Here is a 12,923-nt window from a genome sequence, read left to right as displayed (position 1 = left end):
TCAGTTGGTTAAGGGTCCAACTTCTGCTCAGATCATGATCTTGTGATTTGTAAGTTAGAGCCCAGCGCCGGGCTCTGTGCTAACAGCCTAGAGCCTGCTTCGGATTCTGTGTCTCCCTCTCTCTTTGCCCCTCCCCCAGTCCCTTTCTCACTCTTGCTCTCAAAAATGAATAAACATTTAAAAAAAAAAAATGTTACAACGTGTTCACATGCTGGTGGGAATGTTCCAGTGGAGCAGGAAACTGATCACGCAAAACAGAGTCAGCGTCAGGAGAAATATCCTTGTGGGCAAGAGGGGCTGGGACCTGTCGTACCAGTGGAGGGGTTAGCCTTAGGAGCACAGGCTGTTCATCCCAGGTTACCAAAGGGAATGTAGAGAACATGGGCGCACATGCAGGTAGATGTATAGGAATGCCACGACAGAATGGGGAAGTGTTTCTGATCACTGGTACTTTTCTGTGAAGGAAGACGAGAGGTCATCAGGTGAGTGAGGATGTGAGGGATTAGAAGTTTGAGAAGAGAGGAGGAGGTAGAAGTGGAGGTCTGAGAAGAGTGAATGAGTGGAGAATAGAAGCATGAAGACGAATAGGGCAGCTTAGCCCTTTTGGGTTTCCCAGTCACCGTTCTAAAGGGAGACCGGTGGGAGTGACTGTTGTTCTCCAGCCAAGCCTGGCCGCCTGGGTGCTGGTGCAGAGATGGGGAGAGAGATTTCACGAGGGTGAGTTTGCCAAACGAGCATGAAGACAATCTGCTGGTTTCTTCCGGACAGAGGACAGAGCTGCCCAGTCTTTACTCAACAAGCTGATCAGAAGCAACCTTGTCGATAACACGAACCAAGTGGAAGTCCTGCAGCGGGACCCAAGTTCCCCGCTCTACTCTGTGAAGTCCTTTGAGGAGCTTCGGCTGTGAGTATTTGTTCTTTGAACAGCTGCTCCTTGTCAGGCCCTCCTTTGTAAAACTTAGCATTTCCAAGATCTTTGGGGAATTTTACTTTTTACTTTTATTTTTAAGAATCTTAATGTATTTGCTTCTTTGATAATTCACATGACTCAAAAGTCAGAAAGTATGAAACAGTTTACAGTGACGGTTTCCCTCCCACCCTTGTCTCTTGGCTACCCAGTTCTCCTCCTCTTGGGAGGGATTTTTAAATGCCACAGATTTATTCATCATAGCTGAAAGTCTTTTTTCTTTTATGCTCTTAGAACTTTCAATAAAATATTGGCTGACAGGTGATTTCTGGATGTCAGGAACATTTCTTATTAGGTAAGCCCTTTTGTTAGACTATAGGGTTTACGGTTAAGAACAGTTTATCTGCTTTTATATAATTGATCAAAAGAGCCTTTGCAGGATTTCCAGTACCTACAGTGGAAAGCAGTCTTCAGTATTCCAGAATGCAAAACAAAACCAATCCAGAACCCAGAATTAAGCTGTAAGGGAGCATATTCATGTCATTGTGCTAAGAATGACTTCCAATATCGCTTTATTTTAAAAGCAGAATTATGGAAGGTCATACCAATTTTTTTGTTTACTTCAATATATTAGTAAAGAAATGTTTATGAATCATTGGTTTATGTACCTGGTACTGTGCTGGGTGTTATGAGTAACACAAGACATAACCACCGTTCTTGCTGCCTGCCAGGACCTGAATCATAGACAGAAAGCAGCTGGTGAATAAGAAAGTGGTGGAATTACCTTTATCAGCAAAATCTTTAATATGTCCACCGTGGGCCAATAGGGGCCACATTCCTGCCAACTGTTACCACTGCTTTAGAATAAGAGACACTTAAAATATAAGAGCTAACTTAAACCAAATCAAGGCATTAATGAAGTAACAGTTAAGAACAAGCGTTGTTGTTTTTTAATGTTTTCAGGAAATTATTCTTTTCTTTCTGTATTTCTCCCATTGGGGGCTTCATTCAGCAATTCTGCCATCTCTGCTTCTATTCATAAACTATATCAGGACGGCTAGATGTGCTCTTTTGTTTCCTGAAGTGACAGTTTTGCTTCCCCAAGTATAGATGGTTTTTAAACCCCCTTTCATTTAAAGGACTTGTGCTCTCAGTCTGACCAGTGAGGAATTGTCCTTTCTGAAAAATCAAGCTCTCTCTGATTTAGTAGTTGTTGGCTAGAAGAAACAAAAAATAAAACCTAAGTTGCCTAATATACTTGTTTTGTACTTAAAAATTTTGAATTAATCTGCAAAATAAAAGGAAAATAATGAACCGCTGGAAGCTCTTGGATCATTTGGATCTTCATTCAGTTGTGACTTTGTTTCCTTAGCAACCAAATCACAATCTGTTGAGCTTCATAGCCTTTTCTTCTAAACAGAAGACACCAAAGATTATGCTTTCACATGTCTTTGTGTCTGAGAACCAACATATGCCAGACGAATGTGCCTTTTAGAGAGCCTGTTAACTCCAGGGAAGGCTCAGAGAACAGAAGGCTTGACTTGGTTTGGCTCTTCTTTACAAATAGTGTGGTGGGATTTTTGTCGAACACCCTGTGGGTGGTAGAGGTAACAGAGAGGTTATTGTAAATGCGATGAAAAAGCAACTTTAATTTGTATTTGTTGTGTAGCTACTTATATAAGCTGGTGCTTTCCTATGCTTGATTTTGACTAAACATAATAACCATATGAGCATTCGTGAAGTTCAGTACAGGTGATTGAACACTCCTCTTTACCAGAAACTGGCTAAATCAATTCTCTTACCTCTTGATTGTCCTGAGTGTTTGTATAGCTGGCTTTGGAAGGACCATGGAATACAAAATGACTGTGGTTCATTTTAACATCTGCACCAAGAAATTAAACGTGAATCTTGTTTTCTAAAGGGACTTCTATATCTTAGTGATACAGTTAAGCAGTGTTTATTTTTAGGTACGCCTTTTATAATTCATTTTATGCAAATTATACAATTTATACAAATTAATAAATTCCACTCTTGCAGTATCCAGGGAACATTTGCCATCCAAGACCAATCATATTTGTGGGGGTCTGCTGAAAGCATGAATTTCTCCAAGAAAGAAAACTTGTCTGTATTCTATGAATTGTGTAATAGTTGTAGATTAAGACTGAGGAGAGAAGGATGATGGTTTGGTTTCATTTTAGTTAATATTTTTTAAGGCCTAGGAAGATATGTCTGACAGAGATAGGAAGCGTTACTCTTTGCTAGATACAGGGAAAGAGATTTAGGCCTTTAAAACAATTTGAACTAGGAAACCATCCTTTCTCTCCCTGGCCTCCTAGGAAACCACAGCTTCTCCAGGGAGTCTATGCCATGGGCTTCAATCGACCATCCAAGATACAAGAGAATGCATTACCCATGATGCTTGCTGAGCCGTGAGTATGCAGATCCCAGTGCACCTGTTCAGAATTTGGTTTAACGTCCTATTCCAATAACTTACTGTTCTTGAGAACAAGATGGGACATTTGGGACAGCATGTTTTCCTCAGGGAAACAGCTTGAGCAAGTAGAGAGAGTCGGATGGAATTTGGTTCAGCTTCTGCCTTTCCCACTTAGCAGTAAAAACTAATGGGGGCACCTGGCTAGCTCAGTTGGTGGTGTGGGTTCAAACCCACATGGGTTTGTAGGGGTTACTTAAAAAATAAATAAAAATCTTTAAAATAAATGAAAAACAGATAAAGCTAATGTTATTCTGTGCATTTTTTAAAACAGGGTTTTTTAAAAATAGGAAATTTTGGGGGCACCTGGGTGGCTCAGCTGGTTAAGCATCTGACTTCAGCTCAGGTCATGATCTCGCAGTTCATGAGTTCAAGCCCTGTGTTGGGCTCTGTGCTGACAGCTCAGAGCCTGGAGCCTGTTTCAGATTCTGTATCTCCCTCTTTCTCTGCCCCTCCCCCACTTGTGCTCTGTCTCTCAAAAGTGAATAAATGTTAAAAAAAAAATTTTTTTTAGTATGAAATTTTTGGAACTTGCAAAAAAAGGTGTCAAGAACATCTGTAACCCTATCTTGTCAAGAAATCTAGTTGACAGTGGAAGCCCCCATGCACCCCTCTGCATTCACATCCCCTTCCCCAACCCAAGTAATGTCATCCTGAAACAGGTCATCATTCTCTTACATTTCTTTATACTTTTACTACATATCTACACATTCCTAAGAATCTAAGAGTTGTTTACATATTTTAAACTGAAGATAATTGGTATCCTACTTTATGGAGCAACATTTCCCATTCAATTCTATTATTTTTCTTGCTTAATGACAAAAAATTCCACCTATTTCCATGACTGAGTTACAGGAAGTAAAATGTGAAAGTTCCCTCTAAAGCATCTGCCTGACTTGGTGTCTTGGATTTTCATAAAGAAGGGAAAAGGGGAGGGGTGCCTGGGTGGCCCAGTCGGTTAAGCCTACAACTACAGCTCAGGTCATGATCCCACAGTTCGTGGGTTCAAGCCCTGCACTGGCCTCTGTGCTGACATCCTGGAGTGTGCTTCGAATCTTCAGATTCTATGTCTCCTTCTCTCTCTGACTCTCCCCTGCTTCTGCTCACACTTTCTCAAAAATAAACATTATTAAAAAAAAAAAAAAAAGAAAAGGAAACACACGGGGAGCCGAGTGTTGGAGACACATTACAGCTTGGCAGAAAATGTCTTCAGGGATTTTCCTTGGCACAGATTTTACTCTGCAGTGTTAATTTCCATGCGGCCCCTGGGGTACAAAACTAGGGCACCCTGGCTGTGCTGGAGTCTAGAGTGAGGATTCTTGGTGTAAACCCATCTAAAAGAATCATTTTTTCCCTTAATATTTAAGCAGTTTTTTAACATCATATAAAAAATTTATCATTGTCCTCAATGCAGAAAACTTGGATTAAAGGAAGAATATTCTGTATTCCTACCATCGAGAAAGAACATTCTGGTACTTTATTGTGTTTAACCAATATTATTTTCCTTTCTGTTCCTGATCCAGCCCACAGAACCTGATTGCTCAGTCTCAGTCAGGTACTGGTAAAACAGCCGCCTTCGTCCTGGCCATGCTCAGCCGAGTGGAACCAGCAGAGAGATACCCCCAGGTGAGGGTTGGGGGATCCTGAGGGCCCTGGCTTGCCTGCCCTGGGAAAGACAGTGCTATCTGGTGGGCGGTTAGTGAGGGCACCCCTTAAGAGATCTGAACGTTTCCTGGGCCTCAGACTGTGGATCTGCCAGAGCAGGTTCATGTACTAGGCCTCTAGGTAGAGTTCATTGAGAAACAGCAGCTTTAAACAGTGGCTTCTGAAGGCATTCACCCAGCCAGGGCTCCCTGCTGAAGGCTTGGGTCTGTAGCTGAAAAGTGGGCCTGGTTGGAGAGGATGTGGTTCCCTGCCTTTTTAGATGGTAGTAAGATCAGGGGTGACTGGGTGGCTCAGTCAGTTAACCATCAACTCTTGATTTTGGTTCGGGTCATGATCTCAGAGTTCATGAGATCGAGGCCCGAGCTGGGCTCTGTGCTGACAGCATGGAGTCGGCTTGGGATTCTCTCTCTGCCCCTCTCTGTCTCTCTCTTTCTCTCTGTCTCTCTCATAAAACATTTTTTAAAAAGTGATAATAATATAAGCATATTTGTTGCATTAGCACCTGTTGTCTTTTACTAAAAGATTCTCTTAAACTCAACCTTTATGATTTCCTTGTTCAGTGTTTGTGCCTCTCCCCAACATATGAGTTGGCACTTCAAACGGGAAAAGTGATTGAGCAGATGGGCAAATTTCATCCGGAACTAAAGCTTGCTTATGCTGTTCGAGGCAATAAATGTGAGTATAAAGGGGTGAAACCTAAGCAGTGAGCAGGATAGGGTAGTTGGGTGTTTGAATTTTGAAGATGTGATGATGACATTAAACTTTCTGGTTCAATTGACCTTAGGGCCCACTGCATTGCTTTCAGCAAATCTGTTTTAAACTTGTTATTTAACAGTCCTTTCTACTCTTAAAAGATTTAGAGTTGTTAAAAAAAAATCTTTGTATGGGTCATGGAGTTCTTAAAGTCTGTCGTTCTTCACTAAGATAACAGGGTTTTGAATTCAGCATTCAGAGTTCTGGAAGCTGCTTGTTAAAAAGGGATTAGTAGGTCTAGGATGGCAGGTTGGGGTCATATCCCTTTGTTTCAAAACAAGCCCAGCTTTAGTAAGAGTAAACTAGGAGCAGATAAGACCAGATAACTTGGTCTTATCGAAACCAGAAATCCTTCCACCAGTTATTTCTCCCATGTGTTCTATGGTATGTAGTGTAGAGAGTATGGACTAAAATGGTGAGGAGGGGCAGGTAGAACATGGTCGTTAGGAAGTTATCAGAGTAGGGAGCGCCTAGTTGGCTCGCTTGGTTCAGTGTCCGACTCTTGGTATCACTCAGGGTCTTGATCTCAGGGTCATGAGTTCAAGCCCCACATTAGGCTCCACGCTGGGCATGACGCCTACTTAAAAAGGAAGTTAACAGAGTACATAAAACTGTAATTCAGTAAGAAAAAAGTAGGCAGTCTAATAGGAAAATGGACAGAAGAGGCCCAGTTGAACAGACACTGCACCAAAGAAGGGAATTCAGACGGCCAGTAAATATGAGATGATAAGCCTCGTTTGTCATCAGGGAAACGTAAACCTAAAACCACTGTGTGCTTCACAGATGGGCAAAAATGAAGTCTGACAATGCCAAGTGTTGATGCAGACGAACAAGAACTGGCATGCCTGGGACACCTGGGTGGCTCAGTTGGTTGAGTGTCCAGCTATTGATTTCAGCTCAGGTCATGATCTCACGGCTTGTGGGATTGAGCCCTGTGCTCGGCTTCGCACTAACAGTGAGGAGCCTGCTTGGGATTCTCTCTCTCTCCCCCTCCTCCACTTGAGAGCTCACTAATGCTCTTTCCCTCTCTCTCTCAAAATAAATTTAAGAAACCACAAAAACCAAACTAGAATGCCCATACACTTCTGGTGGGGAGTTTACATTGGTACAGTTACTTTCTGGAAGCAGTTTGGCATTACTTAGAAAAACTAAAAACAGGGGCACCTGGGTGGCTCAGTCAGTTGAGCATCCGACTTCGGCTTATGATCTTGCCGTTTGTGAGTTCAAGCCCCTGTGCTGACAGCTCAGAGCCTGGAGCCTGCTTCAGATTCTGTGTCTCCCTCTCTCTCTGCCCCTTCCCCACTCATACTCTGTCTCTCTCTGTCTCTCAAAAATGAATAAACGTTTTAAAAAACTTTTTTTTTTTTTTTTAATTTTTTTTTCAACGTTTATTTATTTTTGGGACAGAGAGAGACAGAGCATGAACGGGGGAGGGGCAGAGAGAGAGGGAGACACAGAATCAGAAACAGGCTCCAGGCTCTGAGCCATCAGCCCAGAGCCTGACGCGGGGCTCGAACTCACGGACCGCGAGATCGTGACCTGGCTGAAGTCGGACGCTTAACCGACTGCGCCACCCAGGCGCCCCAGCGGATTGTTTTCATTGAAGAGACAGACTCTGTTCATCTTCAAGAAAGTGTATATCAAATTCCCAACTTCATTTTTTCTGGTTTGTCAGTTAACAGAGAGAAATGGCTAGTTCAGCTCACCACATAATCACAAGAGAGCTTTTCCTGGAGAAAACCATCATGCTTCAACATGCAGCAAAACTACTTTATCCAAAAATTATTAGGTTGATTATTTTTGTGTGTTTATTTGATGCTTCAAACTGGTGGGTACGTTGAAGTAAAGCATACCACAATATTGTGACAACGTACATCTTCTTTAGAGTGCTTTGTAAATAACCTGGGACTTCATTGTGTGTGAAAGATTAATATATTAATTATATTTAATGTATTATTTTTTAAAGGTTCAATTTTGACTCTCAGGCAATGGACATTGAGAACTACAATGTGTTTCAGTTAATTCAAAATTCTTCCAATGTATAATTAGATAATTGATAAATTTTCTTTTTTAAGTTTATTTATTTTGACAGAGAGAGAGAGAGATTGTGCTGGGAGGGTGGGGAGTAGCAGAGAGAGAGACTCCCAAGCAAGCTCTGTACTGTCAGTACAGAACTGTACATGGGCTCAATCTCATGAATCATGAGATTATGACCTGAGCCGAAATAAAGAGTTGGACGCTTAACTGACTGAGCCACTCAGGCTTACCAATTGATGCATCTCTAATGAAAGTCCTTTCTCAAGTTGTAAATTTTGTTTTTGTTTTTACTTATTATTTTTTTTTAAAGTAGGCTTCACACCCAGTGCGGAGCCCAGTATGGGTCTTGAACTCACGACCCCGAGATCAAGACCTGAGCTGAGATCAAGAGTCAGATGCTTAACTGACTAAGCCACCCAGGCACCCCTAAATTTTGCTTTTAAAATAGTTAACACATTCGCATGTGTTAAACTGAAAGGATATGTGGTTGAAACTTTGTCTCATCCCCCCCAACCACCTAGTTCTCCTTCCTAAATTTAGGCACTCAGTACTAACTAGTTTCTCATGTGGCACACCAGAGATGTGGCTGCAGGCACACAGTGTGTATGTAAGTGTGTGTGTATAAATATGTACTCACACACATGTACATTTATTACATGTATTCTTTTTTACCTCTTGTGTTATACAAACTGCTCTGTAAATTTTTTTCACATTTAATAATGTATTTTAGAGATTGTTCCCTATCAGTGCCTAAGCAGTTTTATACTTGGATTGGCAACATCCATTGGGTGTATCATATTTTGCTTACTTAGTTACTTTTTGATGTGTGTATATCCTTGCATATATGTTATTTTACACGTTAATACACATACAGGATTAATTCCTAATAGTGGAAATACTGGTCACAGGCTCTGCATTAGCAATTTTGATAGATGGTTGTACTGGTTTCAACTTCCACCAGCTATAATTTGAAAGTAATGTGTTTTTTGAGTCAGAGAATTTGTACTTAGGAAAACTGTCTACATGTCAGAATGTCTCATGAAACAAAAACTCATTGGGCCAGGATCCTGGTAGTCACAGCTACCAATTTAAGAGAAAATCTGTGATCATGAGTGAATGCATGATATGAAATGTTGAGGGGAATGAGGGGGACAACGCTGAATCATAGGAGGAAGTAGGAATGAGAAATGATACTGAGGGGTCACTGCATGGGATTTAATCCTGAGCACAATGCAGTTAGATAGGTGCCACTGTGCCTGCTTTACAGTAGAAGAACCCAAGACTTTTGGATAACAATCCTGTGTGTTTTGACATCTGGAATTAACTAGTTTTACAAACTCTGAAAGGATGGGCAAGGCTTTGATTGCCAAAGCTGGTTTTGCCATGGAAATACCCACGGAAAACATCTTGTCTCCACAGTGGAAAGAGGTCAGAAGATCAGTGAACACATTGTCATTGGCACCCCTGGGACTGTTCTGGACTGGTGCGCCAAGCTCAAGTTCATTGACCCTAAGAAGATCAAGGTGTTTGTTCTGGATGAGGCTGACGTGATGATAGCTACTCAGGGCCACCAAGACCAGAGCATCCGCATCCAGAGGTAGGAACTCTTGAGCCAAGAGGAACGTCTCAGTCTCCTGATCTACAGCATCTTCTCCTTTTACTTCAAACACTTCTTCTTGCTCCTATCAGGTTCTTTACTCTAGTGCTTCCAGAAGCATTTGTTTGATAGGCCATTTGCTCCTCAGCGCTGACCATGGGTTGAGGAAGGAGACTTAGGGAATCTAACACCAGCCCTCTCCCTGCCCCATGGCTGCTCTTGCCTCCTCCCTGCTGTTCTCCTCCCCCCTTTTGCCTCTTTCCCCGGCGTGTAGAGCATCCAAGCCTGGGGTGGCTGTCTTCTGTTCCTTCCAGGGAAAGACTCGGGGTCATGCCACATACCTGGGTCTTCCCTTGCAGGATGCTGCCCAGGAACTGCCAGATGCTGCTTTTCTCTGCCACCTTTGAAGACTCTGTATGGAAATTTGCCCAGAAAGTGGTCCCAGACCCAAACATTATCAAACTGAAGCGTGAGGAGGAGACGTTGGACACCATCAAGCAGTATTACGTCCTGTGCAATAACAGAGATGAGAAGTTCCAGGCCTTGTGTAACCTCTACGGGGCCATCACCATTGCTCAGGCCATGATCTTCTGCCACGTGAGTAGCAGTGGCAGCAGCAGGCCTGCCGGGGGAGGAGCTCCACTGGAGGGTGTGCCTGGCCCTCCCTTCAGCCAGCTCCACCTCAGTGCTGAGGAGGACTGGGTGTCCTCTGTGTGGCCAGAAAGGAAATGATGAAGCACCTCCACCTGCCCCAGGGCATATTCTCCTCAGACTATAATGAGTTATGAGGGAAAGACTGTGAAGAATTGAACTTTTCTTTGGTCCCACCTCTTAGACATACCTTGGGAAAAACTCCAGATAACATCCAATGAAATGACTATATAACATTAAGAATATAGACTATTTGAGAATGAAGATATTTGGCTCCTACCACACTCTTCCTAGCTGAACACTAAGATGATTTAAGTAATTCATCCAAAAAAAATTCACATGGCTAAAATTGTCTTTGTAAAATTGGTAAGCCTACCCTGGTGGCTGAACTCAGCAGGCTTTCACGTATTTTAATGGAAACAAGCCACTTTTTTGCAGGTTTGTTTTTGTTTTTATTTTTACAGGTATCTCCATTTAAAACCATTCTTTTCACTCCAGACCCGCAAAACGGCTAGTTGGCTGGCAGCAGAGCTCTCCAAAGAAGGCCACCAGGTGGCTCTGCTGAGCGGCGAGATGATGGTGGAGCAGAGGGCTGCGGTGATCGAGCGCTTCCGAGAGGGCAAAGAGAAGGTGCTGGTGACCACCAACGTGTGTGCCCGCGGTGAGCAGAGAATGTGCCTGTTCGCCAGGCTCCGGATGGCGAGAGCAGGGCTCCCGTACGGGACGCTCAGATGGTTCGGGGGAGTCCAGCTGGGGTTGGTGCTGACTTTGTTTTGTGGGAGAGGCTGGATTCCCCCAGCAGATGAGAACTTTCACAGCAGCCAGGAGTCCTGATGTGGTGGAAGGAAACAGGCAGTGACTGGTTTAGAGTGAATGGTGCCTGCTCTCCTGGGGGCCCCTAGTGAAGTTTCGGCCGCATCTCCAGATTCTTGTATCTAGCAGAGGCTCTTCTAGCGATGTCATAATTTTGTTAGCACCTGCCAGAGTTCTGTTTTTCCCTCTGGATTCTGCTGCGTGCCCCCGGTCCCCGAATCCCAGAGCTGGCCTGCCCCAGACTCTTCCTCCACCTGATGCTGGCGTGTGGCAGCCTCGCCTGGTGGGTGGTGGTTTTTGTTTCCCGTCCTGACTCCACCCCTCTTTCGTGCAGGTATTGATGTTGAACAGGTATCTGTCGTCATCAACTTTGACCTTCCCGTGGACAAGGATGGGAACCCGGACAACGAGACCTACCTGCACCGGATCGGGCGCACGGGCCGCTTTGGCAAGAGGGGCCTGGCAGTGAACATGGTCGACAGCAAGCACAGCATGAACATCCTGAACAGAATCCAGGAGCATTTTAGTGAGTGCCTGGGAGTGTCCCCTGCCAGGGCCCTCTCCTTAGAGGGGCAGGTTCTCCTGGGGCCTCCTCGAGAGGCCTTTGTCCTTGTCACATTCCCCTCCTTTCCTACAATATGGAAGTTCTCGAAGAGCACACCTGGTGAGTTCGGGTCAGGAACTCGAACAACAGCGCCCCCTTGGCCAGGCTTGAAGGGCCTAGGGCTCTGTCCCGTGCTCAGGCACCAGGAGCCCGTGGGGTTTCATGACAGTTTGCTGTGGCCAGAGGCTTGGCATGGGGGCAGAAACCTGTCTGCCTCCTCCCTCCCTGCTGTGCTGTCCCTTCCCTAGGTGTGTGCTTTCATGATAGCCCCGTGTTGATGTCTCTGTGAATTCTCTTTTTTTCCCCAGATAAGAAAATAGAAAGATTGGACACGGATGATTTGGATGAGATTGAGAAAATAGCCAACTGAGAAGCTCCGTCAGTCACCAGTGCCCACCCCTGGTGCTCCCCTGCACGGGAGACTGGTGCTTTCACGGCACAGGCCTCGACAGTCGCCACAAAGAAGAGGAGGCAGAGGAGAGAGAAACTACCTACCTCATTTTAAATTACGTTTGGACTTTACAAAAATTGTGCAAATGATTGGGGAAGGTAGAAGGATAATTTTACATTTTGGAAAATTTAGTCCTCCCCCCACCTCTGCCCTTTTAAGCTATGGTTTTCCCCATCTTTATAATAATCTGGTTGCTGTTGGTAATGGCTGAGCCTAGGATCCCCTGCTTGTTTTGTTGTGGGGTGTTAGGACCCATTTCTAGTCTCTGAAGAATTGGTCGATGTAAGTGCAGGAGAGGCTCAGCAGCACAGGCATGGGAGCCCCACTGCATGGAAGGAGTGTGGGGAGCAGCAGCGGGGAGACCTGGGAGCGCTCTCCCTTCTCTGTCCCTGACTGGAGACCTGCCACCAATGTCTCCCGCCCTTGAGGCCGTCTTCCTTCTCCTAAATCCAGAGATGTTCTGGCTGACCCCTTTTACCCCTGTTCTCAGTACCAGAGGATGTCCCTGCTTCTCTCTGGGTGAGCACATTGTAAACCTCCGATTTGGAGAGAGACATGGAAATGAGCGAATCTTCAGAGGACTTGGTCTGGCAAGGGTAGACGAATCCTGTGAGAATCTGGGACTTCCCCTTCCTGTGGTTGCTGTGTCTGCTCAGGCACTGGGAGTCAGTCATGGCAGCCAGGGGAGACCAGGTGCGTTTCTGACACGCACCTGGCCAAGTGAGTTGATTCTTATCGGTGGGTGTCACACCGTGCCTGGAGATGAGCAGTAGAATTTGGAAAGGAAGTTATGACCAAGTTAAAACTCTGCTCTTTCTTTATCCATAATACTGGACCTATTGGTTACTTTAATTCATACATCACCTATATGAATAAGGACAGAGAAATTCGAGTTATACCCATCATTATGTTAAGAAATTTTAAAGTAATTATGAAAGGCTTTACTAATCATGA

General features: G+C 44.3%; 1 protein-coding gene across 2 annotated transcripts in view; it reads left to right on the top strand.

The window, feature by feature from the left end:
* Nucleotides 1-12,923, top strand: part of DDX19A (DEAD-box helicase 19A) — a 22,374-nt gene extending 9,451 nt beyond the window's left edge. Inside the window, exons 1-10 of one of the 2 annotated variants that reach the window (XM_045443503.1) lie at nucleotides 799-904; nucleotides 1,202-1,262; nucleotides 3,244-3,336; nucleotides 4,922-5,024; nucleotides 5,624-5,738; nucleotides 9,273-9,450; nucleotides 9,810-10,047; nucleotides 10,600-10,762; nucleotides 11,249-11,440; nucleotides 11,827-12,923. In XM_045443503.1, coding sequence (XP_045299459.1) covers nucleotides 1,240-1,262; nucleotides 3,244-3,336; nucleotides 4,922-5,024; nucleotides 5,624-5,738; nucleotides 9,273-9,450; nucleotides 9,810-10,047; nucleotides 10,600-10,762; nucleotides 11,249-11,440; nucleotides 11,827-11,888 — 1,167 coding nt within the window. In that variant the 5' untranslated portion in view covers nucleotides 799-904; nucleotides 1,202-1,239 and the 3' untranslated portion in view covers nucleotides 11,889-12,923. Of the gene's footprint in view, nucleotides 1-768; nucleotides 905-1,201; nucleotides 1,263-3,243; nucleotides 3,337-4,921; nucleotides 5,025-5,623; nucleotides 5,739-9,272; nucleotides 9,451-9,809; nucleotides 10,048-10,599; nucleotides 10,763-11,248; nucleotides 11,441-11,826 lie in introns of those variants that run through there. The other variant, XM_045443501.1, reaches the window with a different exon arrangement.

The sequence above is a fragment of the Leopardus geoffroyi genome, chromosome E2 (assembly GCF_018350155.1).
Source record: "Leopardus geoffroyi isolate Oge1 chromosome E2, O.geoffroyi_Oge1_pat1.0, whole genome shotgun sequence".
NCBI lineage: Eukaryota > Metazoa > Chordata > Mammalia > Carnivora > Felidae > Leopardus > Leopardus geoffroyi.
Note: the sequence above shows the minus strand (reverse complement) of the source record. Positions and strands in the feature narration are given on the sequence as shown.